At 35.9% G+C, this 21579-nt stretch overlaps 2 protein-coding genes across 4 annotated transcripts; both read right to left on the bottom strand.

Annotated features, from left to right (window-relative positions):
- Window positions 1-846: 846 nt before the first annotated feature.
- Window positions 847-19024, bottom strand: LOC141434948 (uncharacterized). 3 transcript variants are annotated; one of them, XM_074097451.1, is made up of 3 exons: window positions 2104-2292; window positions 1729-1975; window positions 847-1534 (listed from the first exon to the last, which is right to left on the bottom strand). In XM_074097451.1, exon 3 carries the CDS (start codon window positions 1531-1533, stop codon window positions 871-873), a length of 663 nt encoding a protein of 220 aa, XP_073953552.1. In that variant the 5' UTR covers window position 1534; window positions 1729-1975; window positions 2104-2292; the 3' UTR covers window positions 847-870. The 3 variants fall into 3 exon arrangements, with proteins under 3 accessions (XP_073953552.1, XP_073953560.1, XP_073953544.1); XM_074097459.1 differs by lacking the exons at window positions 1729-1975; window positions 2104-2292 and adding an exon at window positions 18901-19024; XM_074097443.1 differs by lacking the exon at window positions 1729-1975.
- Window positions 5384-8271, bottom strand: Cat (Catalase). Its single transcript, XM_074097431.1, has 2 exons — window positions 7873-8271; window positions 5384-7177 (listed from the first exon to the last, which is right to left on the bottom strand). The coding sequence occupies exons 1-2, from the start codon at window positions 7927-7929 to the stop codon at window positions 5711-5713; spliced, it is 1524 nt and encodes a 507-aa protein (XP_073953532.1). The 5' UTR covers window positions 7930-8271; the 3' UTR covers window positions 5384-5710.
- Window positions 19025-21579: the final 2555 nt, after the last annotated feature.

Consider the following 21579-nt stretch of genomic DNA (forward strand, 5'->3'; position numbering starts at 1 on the left):
CGACTTACAGTGAAATAGTTCCATCACGAGTCTAGTGCGAAGTATCAACTTCTTATTCATTTCATTACCTACATCTAAAGTTCTAAACATTCCATAAGAAGAAGTATCTTGCAATATAATTTAAAACAATTTATTTATAACTAGCTGACCTTATCTCACTAATATTATAAACGAAAGTGTGTATACTTTGTTTTTTACCTCTTCACGTTTAAACCGCTGAACCAATTTAGATGAAACTCGGTATACAGATAGTTTGAGCCCCGGTGAAAGACAAAGGATAGTTTTTATCTGGGAAAATAGTGTATAGTGTCCGCGGTATGGCGATAAATGAATTCTACGCGACTGAGTCGCGGGCAACAGCATATTTAGAGATCAATGGCTATAGGTATACCAACTATTATGTACTTTAAAAATAGATTCACCCTCAACATGTTGTGAGCAGCCGCAGTAGGTAACTTAGTAGGTACCTAAGTGTACTTACTCAACTAGAATCTGATATGTACAATACAATAGGGCAGACAGAAGTACCGTTTGTTGCCACTGTATCGTTTATGGCCACTTATTGTTTAAATATACGTTTGAAATAAATTTATAGTAATAAATCATTACAAAGTTTATCCGTTTCAGTATAAACTTTTGAAACATTATTTTAATACTATAACTTTTTATATATGATTATATGACTGCAAATGTCAACTGGCCAAAAACGGGCTTCAGGTGGCCAAAACCGGTACCTACTTCTGCCCTAGTAACTACTATCATGAACAACTTATGTAGCCTAAAAAACAAAAAAGTAATTGATCGTTTGTTATCAACGTAAGGATTTAAAGGAAGGAAAAATAAAGGTAAAGAAATACTTTATTTCAACATTTATTTACTTGGTTTATTGGATACCGGTACCGGAACTGGATCACAGCGTTGACTGATTATACCTCCTTGTTTAGATCTGCTAACTTTTTTATTGAGAATAATTAACATTTTGTGTAACATGTCCGATCTTCGCCTGGGTCTGTAAGAGGTTATTTTATCCGTGACGGGATTTACAGGCAAAGTCGGTGTGGGACTCCCAGCAGCCAATTCTTTTTTTTTATTAACAGACTTAAGTTTCAAGTGCCTCTTCCTAAAAGTATGGACTCGTTTTTTTTCGTTTTCTAATGTCCTATTATTAATTTCAGCAATTTGTTTGAGTATTTCTTCATTTTGTTTAACTAGTCGCTCCGCTGCGGTTTTGATTTCGATTAAATCGTTATTAAGTTTTGGCAACTGTATTTTATTCACAACTTCGAATTTGTCGGTGATCATGTTTATGGCGTTCAGCATGGAAGTTTCTTTGCCGCTACTTTTCTTCCCGGGACCAGAATGGCCGGGGCTGTGTTGGCAAACAGCACATTTCCATTGATAGCCTCTGTCTCCACCATCGCGACACTCTTTCGTGGCTTCATCGGCACATTTGATGTGATACCTGGTTTCGCATTTACTGCATTTCAAGCCGTCTGTGATACGAAGAATTTGTTGACACTGACTGCATATCATGCTATAAAAAAAAAGTAACAGGTAAATCGTTCTGAGAGGAGGCCTGTTGCCCAGCAGTGGGACGTAGGTAAACAGGGACCACGATGGGTATAAAATTTCATTTTAACAAGTCTTTTTGGTGATGGCACTTGATTATTAAATGGTCATTGCAGCTTATGTACCATACTCGTATAATGTATCATTATAATTACATACCAAATATTAAGTCAATCCAAGCCATAAAAGTGGGTTAAAAATCACTAGCATGAAGTTTAAGTGTTTTAGAATATTTCAGAAGGTTGTAGGGTTAATTTAACTGAACATCCCTGAAATGGTTTATTTCCATTGCATTTTATCACGATTTTATCAAAATATGGTCACGCTTTTGACACTATATTTTGATCATGGACCATTCTAAGAAAATGCCAACCAATTCCGAGGGTATATCTACTTGGTCAAAGTGCTGAAATTTTCAGTAAGTATTAATTAAGCACCATGTATATGTACATTATCCGATACTTATTATGAAATGTATGAAGCTAAATATGTGCTTGTGATAATAGAAGCGGAACAGCAAAACTAAGTACGTACTCTATTTGCGTTAATGATGCTCATGTAGGAACAAGCGCGGCGCCTGAGTAAAATAAAGTGAGTAACTAGTAGTAAATTTGACAAAGTTATCTTTAAACACTATTAACATAGCAAAAAAATGTTAATTACTACACTGCAAAAGAAAATTTCAAAACTACTGCAGAAATTTCTGACGCTGTCATAAAGTAACAACCCAGAACGTCAGCGAAATCGTTGCAAATATTAAACGCCAAATTTAATAAAAAGTATGCATTGGTTTTAAAAAAATGTCCAAGTGTGTTGTCATGATGTCAGACTCGCATTTCTAAGTTCCTCGCTCTCGCTACTGCAGGGTTACTACGAGACTCGAAACTCGAAGTTCGTGTCGTGCGGTCCCTCTGACACTTATACTACCTATTTAATACGAGAGCGAGAGGGACGGTACGATATGAACTTCGAGTTTCGAGCTTAGTAGTAGCCCTGCTGTACCAGAAATCCTGTGTTTTAAGCCGACCCTCTTTTATTTTTTTACTTTAATTATTTGTTGTTACTTAAGTACGGGCGGTTCCCTAACTTATGTATCCACTCTTTCATACTAATTTCATAGAAAAGTGGATACTTATGTTAGAGCACCGACTGTACATAAGGACTTTTCAATGAAACCAATATTTTATCAGTAAAGTAAAACGAATCATCAACCTTAGAGAACTAGAAAGCTCCAAACTTATAGACAAGAACGCGATAATAGAACTCCCTAGAAAAGCAAAGTAAGTAATGTATAGTTACCTGCCTCTTTAATGATATTATGAGAACGGGTCATTATAGGTACTGCACTTAAAGTGTCGCAAATAACTATGGTGCTTAAGCCAAGTAAACCAGCACACGACGTATCTTCATATAGATAGACCATGAGTCAACTATCGGTGACATCGAAAGTTTTCGAGAAAATCTTCCTAAAGCGACTCATGCTCATGAAACCATTTTTGTCACATTCAATAATATCTGATCAAGTGATTATTAGGAAGGACCACGCCACTTACATATACCTTGACTATTAATATATAAGTGGCCTGTGTATATACTTGAATAATTTTATCGGGGGCTGAAGCTAGTTTTAGTTAGGGCCGACCGAATATATGAAAAAAAAAAATTCGTGGGAGGCAGTATACCTATATCAGACTTAACGGATAATAAGTAATTGTATTTGTGCAAGGCGAGCGACGGCTGTTACCGTTAATTACCTACGGATCGATAAGACAAGGAAATGGAAAATGAGAATTATAAAGATAAGTATTGATTCAGGTACATTGTTATCGAAAGACGAGTTATGCCGTTACTTTATAGCTTCGATAACAAGCTGATTTCGGTCAAAATATCTATCCTACGTCAACAGAGTGCTCATTATCGGGTTAGGTACCTAATGGTAACATTTAGGTTTTAAAGGTCAAGTACATGTGTTACATAAATAAGTATACATACAGGGTTTACGAGAGAATGAAAATTAGAGGAAAAATAAATTATCATTAATTGGTTAATTGATATACATATATGAATATCCTAAATCCTACTATACAGCGAAAGTTTTAGAGTATGTGTGTGCATGTTACTCATTAATGGAGGCCGGATTTGGGTGAAATTTGGTGTAATAGATAATAATAAGCTATTTTTTATCCCAATATTCTCACGATATCCACTTAAAGTCTAAAGGCATGTGCACGGTTATTCTTCGCACATAGTAAGGTAAATGTCCCACTATTTGACAGTTTTAGACAGCAGATCATGTTTTTTAATAGCTTCGCAATTATCAATCCTAATTATCACACTTGAGGGGGGATCCTCAAGGGGAGCCTCGAGGCCCCAATAGAGAGATCTCTTTCCAGGCAGGTGTTATGCCTGGGGACCGAAGTCCGAAGGAAGAGCGTCGTAACGGAACTTGTATATACATATATGGTCAAACTATTGAATTTGTAAAATCAACAGTATTTTTAGGAATAACGCTCGATTCTAAACTACAATGGGGACCTCACGTCACAGCAATCTCGGATAAATTGAGCTCTGCTGCTTTTGCAGTTTGGAAAATACGGCAGCTAACCGATGTGGCGACGGCACGGTTGGCATTATTTCGTACGGCCTGCAGACATTGAGTCAATTTTTATCTTACAAAAGAGAGCAATTAGAGCAATTTATAATTTGAAGACGCGTGAATCTTTAAGATTTTTTTTAAGGAAACGTAACCTAACCCTGCCGTCGCTTTATGTTTTTGAAATAATCATGTATGTAAGGAAGAACATATGTGAATTTCCTACTAACGTCGATAAGCCAAAGGCTACTAAAACACAGGGAAGCTTAATAAAGTTCCATCTTACAGACTGGCTAAAACCAAAAAGTCGTTTATGGGACACGCATATATTATATATGAAACAGATACAAAATTCAGATCTATTAAGAAGACATTAATATAAGGCGTATTATAAAGTTAATGATAAATATCATGGACAGGTATATTTGGAAATTATTCCGATCCGCATTAGCGATCCCTTCAAATAGCGAACCTACTGTGTTAAAAATAAAGTTGTGTTAAATAGTTGTGATGTATAGATATGATTTAATAGTATTGTAAATCTGTTTAAATAATATTATACCTCGTTGATTTTCTTACCGGATTCTTCTCAACAGAGGTTTTTCCGAACCGGTGGTAAAAAAAATTGACATTCATAAGTGCTTGTTATAGCCTAAATTGAATAAAGATATTTTGACTTTGACTTTGACTTTGTAATTTACTTGTTATTATGAACCTAATTGTATTAAATTCTCAATAATTTAGATATATTTTTTCATATATTTTGCCTGAAACACAGGGAATCATAGTTCAGGCACACATTATATGTCTAGTATATCCTATTGTATATATTAAAAAATAATTACCGTGTTGAAATGAAAAAAATTAAATGAAATGGTGGTGGAATGGTGGTGGTGGTGGTGGTGGTGGATGGTGGTGGTGTTCAATGTTATATGAATAAAATATTTGAATTTGAATTTGATACCTACTTGACTACACCTAATTTGTTTCTGCTCACACGAAACGTAACGAACTACCTAGTCACTAATTACCAAATACCTACTTACAGCAAAGCTCGTATCTCAGTATGAAATTACTAACTAGATAAGACTTTTTGAAGAGCAGTGACAGAAATTTTAGTGAGTTTTGCTTGTCAACCGGCGATGTACCTACTATACTATATATTTAGCCAAAACGTGATTCGTACCTGATATATAAACGTATAGATACATAAAAGACTGATTTATAATTTATTTTTTTATTAAAAAAATAGATATTCTTACCACAATCTTCAACCATGAACAAATAACAAATAAACAAAATATGTATAAATCAGTGTCAGTATAATAATTAAGACATAGTAAAATTGTACCCAATTACCTCACATTCGCTTAAGCACTAATATTGCAAAGATTATAATTAAGTATCTATGTATGTGATATCTAATTACGATTATGTACAAACTTAGTCATTAACGAATGCTGACAAAACAACGAAAATAAAGGTCGGTTTTATTTGGTCGTATACAGGCACGCGTATTGTAACACCCAAAAGTTCAGTAGCGATTATTTACAAATTGGCGTGATATTTCTTGTGAGGGGCTAAACCAGCTTCAACCTTGCTGCCTAAGTCTGGATGAATTTGAGTGAAGATCTTGATAGCCCTCTCCTGAATGAAAGCCGCGGCGTCCTTGATGTTGCCAACAATGTTGTTGATGACACGCTGCTTCTCCGCATCGTCAAACACTTGTTTGTAGAGCAAGGTGGCCTGCGAGAAGTTGTCTTCGGTCTGGCCGCTGTCGTACCTGTCAATGTCGCCGCTGACGTTGTATCTCGGTTGCATGCGCTGTGCGCGAGGGCATTCTTGCGGACCGGAGAACGAATTAGGGAAGTAGTTCGGGCAGCCCTCTTGGTTGGACAAGTTTTGAGGTCCATCGCGTTGATAGTTTGAGACAGTCACGCGGTAGGGGCAATTGACTGGAATTTGCAAGAAGTTCGCGCCGAGACGGTGACGGTGGGTGTCGCTGTATGAGAACAGACGACCTTGCAACATCTTGTCGGGGGATGGCTCAATTCCAGGAACCAGATTAGCGGGGCTGAAGGCAATCTGCTCAACCTCAGCAAAGTAGTTCTTCGGGTTTCTATCTAGGACTAGTTTACCCACTGGGATCAATGGGAATTCGGAATGTGGCCAAACTTTGGTCAAATCAAACGGATTGAATTTGACGGTCTCTGCCTGTGCCATGGTCATAACTTGGATAGAGAAAGTCCAAGATGGGAAATCGCCTTTAGCGATCGAGTTGTATAGATCTCTAATAGAATAGTCAGGGTCCGACGATGCCAGTTCGCCAGCTTTGTCAACTGGCAGGTTCTTGATCCCTTGGTTGGTTTTGTAGTGGAATTTGACCCAGTGAGCTACTCCCTGAGCATTCACAAGTTTGAACGTGTGTGACCCATAGCCATTCATATGTCTGTAACCGTCAGGAATTCCACGATCACCAAATAAGTATAAAACTTGGTGCATTGTTTCAGGTCTCAGGGTTATGAAATCCCAAAACATATCAGCATCTTTCAAATGTGTGGCAGGATTTCTCTTCTGGGTATGAATGAAGCTTGGGAACAGAGTGGGATCTCTGATAAAAAAGACAGGGGTGTTGTTTCCGACCAGATCCCAGTTACCATCATCGGTGTAAAACTTGACGGCAAATCCTCTGGGGTCACGGACAGTGTCAGCAGAGCCACTTTCACCACCCACGGTGGAGAACCTAACGGCGATCGGGGTCCTCTTGCCAATAGTTTCGAAAACTTTGGCAGCAGAATATTTGGTGATATCATGGGTCACTTCGAAATAACCGAAAGCGCCAGCACCCTTAGCGTGTACTACACGCTCGGGAATGCGCTCCCTATCGAAGGCAGACATCTCGTCCAAGAAGTTGACATCCTGGAGTAAGGCAGGACCATTCTTTCCAATGGTTTGGATGGCAGTCTTTACTCCAACCGGCGCTCCAGTCTTTGTGGTAATGAAACCAGGAGAGTCCTGAAATTATCCAGAGGAACACATGAGTAAACATAGGTACGAGTAGTGTAACAATAAAAATACAATCATGAAGTAAAACGGTATAGGACGTACATTTTGCTTGCAAAGTGCACTAACATTAAAAACTGCATTGGTACGTTTTTATGGTCCTGACTGTACTTAAGTATGCGTGGGAATACAATCGCACAGCTCACACAAAATATGTAGATACACAGAAGATTATAATTCAGTACAAAGTCCGGGTTAACTAATTACTTAACCTATTTGCAAGTCACTGTTCTCGGACTCCACAGAATGCGTGTTTTAGAGTAATTTATTTATTGTTGTTATGTCAGTTTCTTCTGAACTTGGAATATAAAGAGAAAATAAATGCCCACTGCAGTGGACAACTCTGATTCAAATAAATGTATTCTTAATCGCCACAATATTGAGTAATTATTAAATTTATCGACGTTTATAGATAAGCAGTATGTATTCAAAGGTCAAAATGTGGTCGTACAAGTATACTAAAAGGTAAATCAAATAGGTACCTAGTGCGGGCAAATCTCATTCGATTAAACACTTGGGGTAAAGTTCACTGTTTTGCGCAATATTAAAGTGTGTAAATAGGCACTACTAATAGTCACACCATATTTGAACTACGAGTATTCCAGTATTACTAGTGATAACTAATTTATATTACACTAAACACTAACCTTCAGAGTCTTCTTGTAGTTGACCAGTTGGTCAGCAGACGGGTCCCTTGATGCCATTATTGATTGGATTAACTTGTAATGTAGTTATTTCAACGGAGCGACACACTGGACGCGTCCTGTTAGCACAAATACCGCGCTGCGGGCTCGCGAGCCTCTTATATAGAGTTCCTACCGATAAACAACTATCACGCCGAGCGAGTGCAACCAGTGACCGACTCAATGCACACTACTATACCTATTCAGGCGTTCGTACAAATAATACGCGATAAGAGCGGAGGATCAGCTTTGTTAACTTGATAAAAATAAAAATCACCAAGGTCTCTAGGTAATATGTTATGTATGAATAATAAAAACAAGTCCCTCATAAACAAGTAAGACGCTGTTGTGACGTCACACAACACACTACGGTACAGACTGGCAGTGACAGAACCGAACACACAAAACGAAGGCCTGATTAAAAAACAAACGGGAGGGGGCTCCGCGACGCCACAGTACAAAAAGGAGCAGTACACCGTCTTCATACAAACGGCCGGAACGCGAGTTATACCTACACATACGCGCCACGAATTCTCAGCATACCTCGGCAAATTCATCTAATATACTTATAATAAAAACGTATAGATCTATTGGTTATTTATGAGAATGCGAATTTTTTATACTCTTAAATTCAACAATAAAGCTTTTCGCACATTCCAGAAGAGCAGCAAATATTTCTCCGTAACTAATTTGTAGGTAGCAAATATACATGAATATACTGATGAAGCCAAATAAAACCCTTTCAAACATAACACATTTTGTGGTTTATTAAAATAACTTAAAATGCATTTTTGTTAAACACTGTTTAGTCCATCTTGAAATCTCTCCTAATCCTTTCCCTACTTAAAATGTCATGTGACATTATTAAATCAAATTCATAACTGAACAGTGACAGTTAGTAGAGTAGGCATCCCTATCGCGCGTTTGTGCACCGAGCTGGCGTAGGTAATTAAATAATAAATAAAACCACAATAATATATAAAACAAAAAATAAATAAAACAAACAATTCACACCAATTGACCTAGTCCCAAAGTAAGCTTAGCAAAGCTTGTGTTATGGGTACTAAGCAACGGATAAATATAATTATATAGATAGATACATCTTAAAATACATATTAAACACCCAAGACCCGAGTGCAAATATTCATATTTTTCATACAAATATCTGCCCCGACGCGAGAATCGAACGGGCGTCGGGCCCTCAAGCTTCATAGTCAGGTTCTCTAACCACTAGGCCATCTGGTCGTCTACTTATACTACTCAAAATAATATAAGGGCCACTTGAAATTCACCAGTAAAAATATATATATATATATATATATATATGTATGTTTGCATTTTTAATTGAATACATTTAATTGGATGTAAAGTATTTGTACTGTGTTATCTTGTATTTAATAAAGCCATTTTTAGACAAGGAATGTTATAAAGAATTATATTGATTTTCATTACACTTGCTCGTCAATGATGTTATTCCATGCCTGTATACTAAAGGGCAATTGCCTCAATTGTTCCCACGGGAACTATCGATTTACGTATAGTTTTTCTCCCCAAGGGAGTTATGACTTAAGTTTTAAAAATTTAGTAGGTACCTACGTCATTTCAGACTAAAGAGGTTTCAAGTCAGCCAACGTATTTACATCTATAAACTTAGCTATAACCCAATTTTACCCCATAAAAATTTGCCACGCTTCATGAAACTTCGTTATTTTTATATTTTAAATTTATATCAAATTGTTTTGCAATAATTTTAGTAAATATTTTTTTTGCATGTTGGAACAATTTGGCCGTAAGACCATTCGAATTCTAAACTAAACACAGTTCTTAGCATTATCTATGGTAGACGACTCGAAAAAAGTGACAATCAGGGGGGCTAAAACGAAATTCGAAAATCGAAGTTCATATCGTTTTCCTGACGCTAATATTATTTAATACGAGAGTGAGACGGACGCTACGATGCGAACTTCGATTTTCGAATTTTGTAGGAGCCCCCTGTCTTGGCGGGTAGCCATTATTTTATTCCGAGCTGTGAAGTAGGTATTTGGACACAAAAAAAATCTGCATTTCCCCGTAATGTGATAAAAATCATTGCGTGTATCACGGGCCGTAAGAGGATTACAAACTCGAGTAATAGACCCACGTTAGTAATCCCCTTCTTTCGCCCCTTAATGCACAATGCACTATAGTATTTTCGTTGCACCCATAAAATTCACGTGACCCTTATTTTCTTTTGAGCAGTATATATCAAGGACGCTGCCGGGACGGAATACTGCTCCTTTTTTATACTGTGGCGACGCGCTGCCCCGCCTCGACCCGGTCCCACCGGCTTGCCGCCGCGCGCCGAAAGTATTGCCAATGTAAAGTTATAAACCCGACTCGGCTATAAATAAAAATCTCCCACGGTGCCACGTTAAATGTTTGTCTACTTGTACATATTTAAAAAGCGAGGTTTAATCATTTTTATCTATCAATCGATCTAGTACCTACCTTTAAAAGAGCCATTTTTTTTTAATTTTTTTTCGGAGATCTCGGAAACGGCTCTAACGATTTCGATTAAATTTACCTACTATGCGAGGGTTTTCGGGGGCGAACAATCGATCTAGCTTAATTTTAATATCTGTGAATAATGAGTGTTTTCGATTGTTAGCCCTAGCTTGGTCGCCCAGGTTTGTAATGGTAAATAATGTTGTCAGCATTTGGTTGAATTTGTGTTTTAATGGTAATTTATTTGGAATTTTCAATTCTAATATCGCGGTACACTTTGAACATCAACCAAATGTATGGACACACGACACTGAAGAACAATACAAATGTTCAGTCAAAGTAAGCCAATCATTTGGTAAAACATTCCGAATTAATTTAAGACACATGTGAATGTTTTGATTTAAAAGTATTTTATCATTTTATCAAGAACTACCGCCATTGCTACTAAACTAAGGACTGACTACATAGGTAAATGAAAAAAAAAACTCGACCCCAGGTATATTTTTTTGCATATTGTATTGTAACACACATATCATTTACATTTATGATTTATATTTATTTTGATTTATGATGAATATCATTTTATTTTCGTATCTTATCACCATAAACTAATTTTATCTGAAACATCATAATAGATGTATCATAAACGTAACACTCTTGAAATGGTCGATTTCACGTACACGTAGGTACCTACACCCCAAGTAGTTTTTACATCGAACCTGAATAGATACCCTATATCATTGTCAAAATGTACGGGAATCAATAACTACCTAAGTAGGTACACTGACAGTAATTATATCACTTTCTGTTTTTAGTAATACGAGTAGGTGAGAATCCGACGACGCCGAGCCGAGATAAAGTACATTCAATTTCGGGCTCCTATTTATTTATATTGTAAACAAACCAGCAAATAGTTCATACGTCATAAAACGAAAACTATCTGATTGTATTTAAGTACCCATTTCTTTATTACCTAGCCTCTTTGGCTTCTTTTTTGGACTAGCACAACATTCTGTTATTTACTGTATCTGGTCAATCCCGGATTATATTGGAAACCCGGGTCGCTTTGTCACGTTGGACTTGTCTCAGATCTAGTTAGCCTAGCAGGCTAGCACACATTCTGGTAGATACAATAGATATGTTATCTATCTAATGTTATAAAGAGGAAAGATTTGATTGTTTGTTTGCATTTGAATAGGCTCCGAAACTACTGGCATGACATACATATGACATAGGCTATTTTATATTTTAAAAAAAATTAGGGATCCGTACTAAATTTCAATAATGTAACCCAACGTGTAAAAAAATAGTCATAAAATGTCTTTCATCGCATGCGCTGCACTATTGTAGTTATGTCATTATAACAAATATGTCAAATTAAATAGAATAACAAATTAATCAAACCACAAATAATCAAAAGAAACCAAACAATGTCAAAGAAAATTTTAATATTATTATTTATAATCTATATAATACAATAATAATTTATTAAAAACAGATAACTACTACATAGATTATAACTACTTTTTTACATTTTAAAAGTTGATAGAAATGCCGACTAAAATCAGAGCACTTTATTCATACCTTTGTATTAATCCTTATCCAATTAAATCGTTTCATATTCAAGACTGTTTCAATAACTGTAGATTACTTTCTGAATTATTCAAATCGGACGTTCCATTCAAAAGATATTACGAAATAAAAAATATCAATCTAACCAAAAAATGCATTTACGTCTACGCGCCCCGGCTTCGCGCGGGTCTGGTGTAGTTTTTAGGAAATGGAGCTGAAAAATGTGAATGAAGTGCCCTTGATTAGAGAGCTTTTTAGGGTTCCGTACCCAAAGGGTAAAAACGGGACCCTATTACTAAGACTCCACTGTCCATCTGTCACCAGGCTGGATCTCATGAACCGTGATTATCGTATCGCTATAACAATAAATACTAAAAATAGACCCTACAACAAACGTGTTTTTTCCTCCTTGTCGCAAGGATATGTATAAGAGAAATATATTATTAATGAGTATAATAATTTTTAATTATTTACCACAATAACTATTTAAAACTCTGTCGGGAAACATGTTTAAATGTAAATTAACAAAATGGCTAAAAATATAAAATTTGAAATTTTTCAAATAGTAATTAAATGACATAATATCATAATAATCTAGTGAATAATTAAATGTCTTATGAATTAATAAAATGTACTTGTATAAGTAGATAATAAAATGTAGAAGAATTAATAAAATGTAGATAGATTAAATAATATTGTCGAAAATTACAACCTAGATTTTTAGTGACCTAAAACTAAATATTTGCACGCTTGCTTGCATGCTGAATACATGTGCTAAACTTATTTTAAGATCTTTTTTCTGTATTCTTACAAATAAATGTTTTTGAATTTGAATTTTGAATTTGCTTGATATTAATGACCGCGACAGGTAGACGCTTGAAATATTCATAGAATATTTAGTTGTAGGTATATTCATTTTAAAAATAAATATTTAAATTAAAATAAAATAAATATTTAAGGGGACCTCCCATACAACAAGCGTGATTTTTTTTGCTGTTTTTTGCTAATGTCTAAAGTTTTACAGGTACAGTGCCCTTAGTGTAAGTTTTCGGTTACAAAATATGTCTCGATCGCGTTCGCGTTAAAATCTCAATTTGTATGGAAACACGAACAGCGCCTCTAGCGGAACGTTTGCGATGTTCCTGTTGGCATACAAATTGTGATTTTAACGCGAACGCGATCGAGACGTATTTTGTAATCGAAAACTAACACTAAGGAAGGGTACTTCCCCTTAGTGTAAGTTTTCGGTTACAAAATACTTCTCGATCGCGTTCGCGTTAAAATCACAATTTATATGCCAACACGAACAACGCCTCTAGCGGAACGTTTGCGATGTTCGTGTTTCCATACAAATTGAGATTTTAACGCGAACGCGCTCGAGACGTATTTTGTAACCGAAAACTTACATTAAGGGTACTGTACGGTAGTAGTAGTACTATTAGTTATTCTGTGATATTGTACCCACCCGTGCAGAGGCGGGGCGGGAAGCTAGTATTATGTAAATGTGCAACTGACGTTGCTAATACAAAATAACAAACAAGTAAACTTTCTGTATGTGTTTCGTAGGTGGTAGAATTTCTGGATTTAAACGGCTGTTTATGTTCATGTTAATAGAAAACTGTTCCTACCACTTGGCTGGCTAACTAACACTAGTTACTTTGTATTATAATTTTTTTATTATCATTGAGGGAGTTCAAAGTTTTTGCATGACGCAGGCGAAGTTACAGGCTTATGTACCTAAAATTATTTACTACATTTACACCGTGTTTATCATGTTTTATCATTACATCGATACCGGAGGTGCACAAACCATGTCTATAAATAAAAAAAAAACATTTTAGAAAAAAATATGCAAGATAATCATTGATGTTCTCTGTTCTGCTCCATAATCCAAGTATATACGAGTAGTTATCAGACGTAGCGTTGCGGTTAGCACAACAAACCCAACGTAGCTCGGTCTCGGTTGAGGCCAGAGGGAGACATGACACTAATACGATCAAAAAACTTACGTCACTACGACAATACACATTTCTGTTTTATACCAACACTAGCTTTTGCCCGCGACTTCGTCCGCGTGGAATAGTAACTTTGGGAAGTATTTAATTTCTTTAGGATACCTATTCTGCCAATAATAGCACATAGAAACTTCTACGGTTTACTGAAAATAATCTATTTTAATACATTGCTATAAATATAAACTTTTTTTTTGTTTTTCCATCCATCCATGCTATGGTAAAACATAAATATTTTGCGGGAAGCCACATTTTAGCAATACGACGTGTATTCTACCCTGCCAACACAAAAGGAGTACTTAATTCTTCATATTGAACTCTTGACACCTTACGTCCTTTATTCTAAGTGAGGAGGGTAGTATTATAATTAAGACGGCATTTTTACTAAGCATAGCTACATATATTTCCGATAAATATACTTATAAGTTATAGTAAATTTCTTTGGATTTCCTTAAGAACTTTCATCCCCATATTTTCAATAGGTCGAAATTTGAAAAGCAGCGGAGCAAATGTTTTTTAGGGTTGTGTACTTCAAAAGGAAAAATGGAACCCTTATAGGATCACTTTGCTGTCCGTCCGTCTGTCTGTCTGTCAAGACCCATTATCTCGTAAACGGGTGGAGTATCGGTATCGAGTTGAAATTGAAAACCCAAACTCAGGTCAATAGTCCCGAAAGCTGTGAAAAAATCAAACTTCTAAGTCAAGGCAATCAAAACCTATAGTCATTAAAAAGGAGTTTCCATACAAATCGCCTTAACAGAAAAAGTAATAGGGTACTTCCGGCTATCCTGGAAACTTGGAATTTTGCATAAAGATCGCTCTTATAGCACAATAAATAAGAAAAAATTGAAAATTATAATTTTTCATGTCTGACTGTCTATGTCAATAAGCCATCTAAAATTACCCCCCATTGCGTACCTACATTTTACTTGAGCTTAGAAGGCTCTGCTAACACTGCGTCACCCCCTCTGCTAACATCACCTCGCAGTGAAAATTTTCAAAAACGCTTGAACAAATATCTATTTATTTCTTATACGTGCCCAAATGCTAAGTTTCATACATAAAGAACCATCAATTTATCTTCGACATTGACGATCTTCCATATAAACTTTCATCCTCTATTTCACCCTTCATACGAAGAATTTAAAAAAATGCGTGCACAAATATCTATTTATCTCTTATCACGTGTCCAAATGCCAAGTTTCATAAAGAACCATCGATTTATCTTCGACAACGACGATCTTCCATATAAACTTTCATCCCCTATTTCACCCCCTCACAGGAAGAATTTTAAATAACGCGCGAATAAATATCCATTTACTTGTTATCACGTGCCGCAATGGCAACTTTAATATGATTCATCGATTTTTCCCAAGGTCTATTCAATCTCTGTACCAAATTTCATCAAAATCGGTTCAGCGGTTTAGGCGTGAAAGCGTAGCAGACAGACAGACAGTTACTTACGCATTTATAATATTAGTATAGATTAAGTGCCTAAATGCCAAGTTTCATGGTTTTATCTTCGGCGGCGACGAACTTCCACCTTATAAACTTTCATCCCCTATATCAACCCCTTATAGCAAGTGCCTTATAGCCTCTTTTTCGCAATAAAAGATAGCCTATGTTCTTTCCCAAGGTCTATTATATCTCTGTACCAAATTTCATCAAAATCGGTTCTGCGGTTTAGGCGTGAAAGCGTAACAGACAGACGGACAGACAGACAGAGTTACTTTCGCATTTATAATATTAGTATGGTTAGTATGGATTTACCTTCAGTACCACAATTATTTCATGTTTTATACACATATATTAACGTGACTAACAGAACGCACAGTCATTATTGACATATTCGTTGAGGATACAAAAGGAGCATTAAATAGGTTTTTACAAGCTTTTATTTAGGTTCACCTGTCTCTGTCCCGTTGTCTGTCTGTCTGTAATCAAATCTTGCAAGTTAAATTCAACCAACTTCCAGTAGTCGGATTGTCTAGAAATTGGGTATACATACCTACATATGTAAAATGCGTGACAATGCAATAATCTGGTAGTGACATCCTGGTAATCCGGCCAGGATCGTCTCCACAAGACGGAACTCTTCTTGAAATTTGGTAAGTGTGCAAATGTAGTTTGGGTTACAATACAAGTACAGTCAACATAAAGTACAGTCAGCAAAAAAGCTTATATTAAAAATGTCATTTTTACCAAAAACTTATTTAACTCCAATGATATAGGGAGGAGCCAACCTTCTTTTAGTAAGTATAGGTAGGGCAAAGCGTCGGGCAACTGGCACATACTAGTTTCAAATAAATAACCCAACCATAAAAAAAACATTTTTAATACAAGCTTTTTTTGGTGACTATACTTTTTGTTGACTGTACTTGTATTGTCACCCAAACTACATTTGCATACCAAATTTCAAGTCGATGCTTGAGCCGTCCATGTTCAAGAGTTCCGTCCTGCGGAGACGATCCTGGTTGGACTACCAGGATGTCACTACTAGGTTATTGTATTGTCACGCGATTTACATAAGTATTCCAAACTTTAAGTCAATCTGACTAATCTGACTATTGAAAGTTGCTCAAATTTAACTTGCAAGATTTGATTACAGACAAACAACGGGACAGGTGAAACTAAATAAAAGCTTGTAAAATGGCACCAGCAGAATAAGTACGATTCTTCAATCTTTTTCTATCAGTGCATATCAGCATCATTATTTCAAATACTCACAAAAAAAACATTCATTTGTCATTTCGGAAAATGACGTTCTGACTTATACTAAATTGGGATGTCCCAATTTTGACAACGTATAATAAATCGAAAACCATTTGGAGAAATAGGCTTTGTGAAGCGTTTTCAGAAATCAAATTCCAAAAATATGATAAACTGAATTAAATAAACAAAATTTAAGTAATGACTTTCATTTGACCCCTGCAGTGTCCCGTCACAAGGGCGGTTATAAAGCAGGTCTACACTCTGAAGCAAATTGACAGTTTGAAATGTTGCTGTCGTGCTTATAATAGCAAAGAGTGACAAAGATAAAACTTTTTCGGGTGCGCACCCGGCTTTAAACAGTTGTCAGTGACAAGACAAATCAGTAATGCCACAGATTATGTTATGTACGACCTGAATTTTTCTTGGCAATGGAACGTGGCTGTCTCACTGTGACGTCATACAGCGTATTTCGTAAAAAAATATATAAAAAAAAAATACTCATCCAAATTAAAAATCGATGAAAATGGTATCTTAAAATATCCTATTCTTTCTAAAAATAAAATAAATACTATAGGTCATTTTTTTTGGTGCATCCCAATTGTGTTGACAATGGCACCAACTGCACGAAATGTGTAAGCAGTGCAGTAAGCTCAACGCTGTTATTTGACCACAAATATTAGATACTTAACTAGTATCCGGAACTTTGCAATTTTTGATTTCCGTTAACTAAGGGAAAATTTATCAGGTCAAATTATTTATTATTTTATTATTATTTTAGGTACCTGGTAGTTTCTCTCATTGCACTGAGCCGTCTGGCAAAGTTAACCAAAATCGAGAAAAACACTGCGTATAAAGAAGAATATAATGTAGACTAAGTCATACAATAATTAACCTGAATAGGTAGCAATCGTTTCGAAGTTTTTATAGTTTTTGCAAATTACCCGTGTGGTGTCGGGTTAGAATTACACATCTCCATTTCTTCCGTGGATGTCGTAAGAGGCGACTGAGGATATAGGTTAAGGAATATCGTAGGCGACAGGCTAGCAACCTGTCACTATTGTACCGTTTTTGTCAAACTTAAAACCTAAAATTGCTTAGGCTTCGAAGCGGTAACATTTCGTGTGCTCTGCCTACCCTATTTGGGAATACACAGGCGTGATGTTTGTGTGTTGCAAATTAAAAACTACTTAAAAACATAAAATTATATTTCTTGAAAAACCCATCTGCGGTGACGGTGAGAGGTATGATTACGAATTATGTGGTTAATTATTTATTAATCAAGGCAAATGACACGACTAGAACATTATAATATAAGTATAACGTACCAATCATTATTTATAAGCACACCGAGGCATTTTTAAAACTACGACCAATAATCGTCAAGATTTCAAAGTGTGTAGTGTGTAGGTGCTGTTATGAATTATGTGAGCATTTCCGGCGCGACTGGTTTCGGTACAAACTGACGTTTCCTCTTGTTTTTGCTGGCAGCGTTAGGGCTTAGTATAGGTACTTACAGTCAACCAATTTGGTTTCTAGGCCACTATAGAACCTTGCCATAGTAAATAATTTTGGTTTGTCTATACCTAGCATTGGATGGCGTAAAATGTCACAATGACATGGTTTTGTGGTGGCCTAGGATTCAAATTGGTTGGTTGGTATATGGGCACAATTCTGCAATCATACCGACCCCCCTATGCAGGGTAGTCCAGCACACATTATTCACAGACGTAACAGCTGTCGCAGCTCGCATGATAGGCACTTTGTGATTTTCACCTTGAATATCTATCTTTGAAATAATTGCGTTTTCACGCTATCAAATACTAATTCTACCCAGCGAGTATTTACAAGACAGAACAGGTTATTAGTTGCTCGTTTTTTTTACGATCCGAAGGTTTAATTAGGTAGGTACCTACGGTTCGTATTTAAAGATTCCACAGTAAACAAATTGAATGACCCGGGGTGGAAATTTTTTATAATCAATTCCACTATGATTTCCTTGTCAAAAGTATGAGATGTCAACATGACAGTACCACAAAGGTTCCACCCTGGGTCATGGTTCAATTTGTTCGACTGTACTAATTGAAAGTACGAGTTTTTTTACCTCTACCGAATGATTAATAATATTCTTTCACGTAAGAATGCAGCCAAAACTTTATCAGCATTAGCCATATTCACTAAAAATAAATAAAAACATATACTTATACCGACTTACCTAATTTCATTTACCTTCTTATCGTAGTATACTTGTAGTATAAATGATAACTGCAGGAACAAAAAAGCCTTTCAAGATATGTATCTTGTACGACTTCATTTCTTTGCAGTTTGCAGTTTACGCAATATCAGCGTTAAAGCAGAGTGTAGGTAAGTAATTAATTTTCATTCAAGTTACTACCTACTTACTTTTTTAATGTCCTTTGTTGCCATCAGGTTTTAGCTTAATTAGGCATTTCTTAAATAAGTACCTAATTTTCAGATAAGTAACCCAAAAAAAAATAAAGTTTTATTTTACAATTGTACATTAAAAGTATATACCAATAGCATATTTTTTATTTATATGGACAAGCCTTTAATACCCTCACATAAACACGGTTGTGTGTGACAGATGGTGCCTTGGGTCGTGACATTACTGAATGTGGCTGTGACACTTTAATTTTAAATAACATTGGTTAGTTTCCTTCGTTGTTTGTGTTCTTTTAACGCTTGGCACTTATCTACTCATTACGCAGTCTCGAGAACTGGTGGATGAAGGAGTTCCACCTCGTTGCGGTGTTAAATCACGCTCTCTCATTGGTGAAGAAAAACTCGAATCTGGTGCCAGGGCTTCATTAGTTTCCAAATCAGACGGAGGAGTAACGTGTTCTCCCTGATTAGTTGCATGCCACTTCTCTGCATTTTTTAATGCTCGACTTTTTCTGGTACGTTTACGCCATATCACTCGTTGTGCCTTGTGATCACGACGTGATAAATCTTCTATTGACAAGATTTTATTTTGCTCCTTCCTTTGCTGGCGCCGAGCTCGTTCTTTTTCTTTTGCTTCCTCGTATTTGACGGGATCTGCTATTATTTTTGAGCGTCTCCTTTTTTTCATATTCACGCCTTGCTTTCTTTTTTCTTTCGTAGTTTTTTTCTTTCGTGACATCTACAACATCAGATCAGCGGAAAATCAGTATACCTTAAAAGGCAATTTTAAAAAGTATATGCATATATAACTTAGCATAAATAGTTAACAAAATCTTAGCATAATTATAATGAAATTTAATGTCACGACCACGCATTATCCGAGTATATGTCACGACCATGTACCTACTCGTCCACGGCGGTGACATTTTTTTTATTCCATGGTCGTGACAATTTGAAACGTGTTCGGTATAACCTAAAAGACAACCATGGGTTTACAAATCTTCAGTAATTATCTTTTCTCAAAAATGTCCGTAAAAGTTGACATTATTCTTTACATATCAGAAGGTGAAGTGCATAGTTTATGGTCAGCGAAAAATTAAAAAGTTAAAAGGATTGCAGGCGCGCTAGCTCGACAATAATGAATTAGCGCGCCTGCAATCAGTCACATTTTTTTTTAAAGTTAAAAAGGCCATGGAATTGTTGGCACAAGTCGTATACAGCCAAGTCTAATGGCCGGTATCAGATATTTTGTTGGAACTCCGGACTTTTCTATTGGGTCTGAAATAGCTTGTGGTGTTTTCGGTGGAAAAATACTCCTGCAGTTTATTTTTAATGAAAAAAGGCGGGAAAGCATAAGAAAAATATTGAAATAAAATTAAATTTTACAATATATTTTGAGAAAAAGTTTATTCTATTTCAGAATTATTCACCATTTTTGAGAAAAGCTTTATATTAGTCTCGGCTGGAATAGCAATTGCTGGCTTCGTATTAGTAAAACGGACTCGCAAGCTCGTCCGTTTAATACTCATACTCAGCCAGCAATTGCCTACTTCCAGGCCACGACAATAATCTACTATAAACTACACCACATTACATACATAATTATGTTTTAAATAATAATGTGACACTGGTACTTAGTTTACGTTCAAAACTCGTACACGGCGTTGACGCGTTAAGGTTGTCCTTTTTTCAAATAAATGAGTTTTTTTTTGCAAGATACACACTAAGGTACATTCAGCCACTTGCAAATCTGACAAGACAGTGTTGCTGTTCTAAATAATTTTAAAAAGGATTGCCTACATCAATGTTACTTTTGTACCGAGTACCGTAATTTTGTAGTATCGCACATGGTCGTGACACAAAAACTACTCACAAACTTTGTTGCTCAAAGTCACAAGTAGTCATTATTATTTAATTTTTTTTTAATTATTTTATAGAACAAAGGTTACTCTTTCATAATTGCTGTAATGTTTTGCAAAATAACAACATTTCGTCGGAAAAAAATATTTTATTTTAAATTCCGCCAATCTCACATTAGGTACACGGTCCGTGACATTTTGGAGTTGAACGTTTTTTGAAAATCTTTTTAATTTTTGTACCTCAAAAACTATATTCGAAAATAATACTAGATGTAATTTGCTAAGTAAATTAATATACAGTTTACTGATTTTCCTAAAAAATATACTCAATTCTTTACAACTCACACAAAAAAACGTAAGAATATGAAATGTAAAAGGGCATTAAGGGCATTAGCCTGTACCCTGAGTTTATCTCTCCGATTTCAACAAAAATAGACTCAGTCCATGATTCCGAGCTGTAAAAATAATAATTAAAAAAATCAAAACAAAGCCTAGTAGTCTAGAACTTCGTTAAGTAGTTAACTTAAAGTTCAACAGTCAGGACCCATTAGATACTTACTAATACTTTTTGGGCTGGGTCCCGACTGTTTAACTTAAAGTTAGCTACGTAACAGGGTTCTTAGACCACTAGA

Source organism: Choristoneura fumiferana, chromosome Z (genome assembly GCF_025370935.1).
Source record: "Choristoneura fumiferana chromosome Z, NRCan_CFum_1, whole genome shotgun sequence".
In the NCBI taxonomy this organism is placed as follows: domain Eukaryota; kingdom Metazoa; phylum Arthropoda; class Insecta; order Lepidoptera; family Tortricidae; genus Choristoneura; species Choristoneura fumiferana.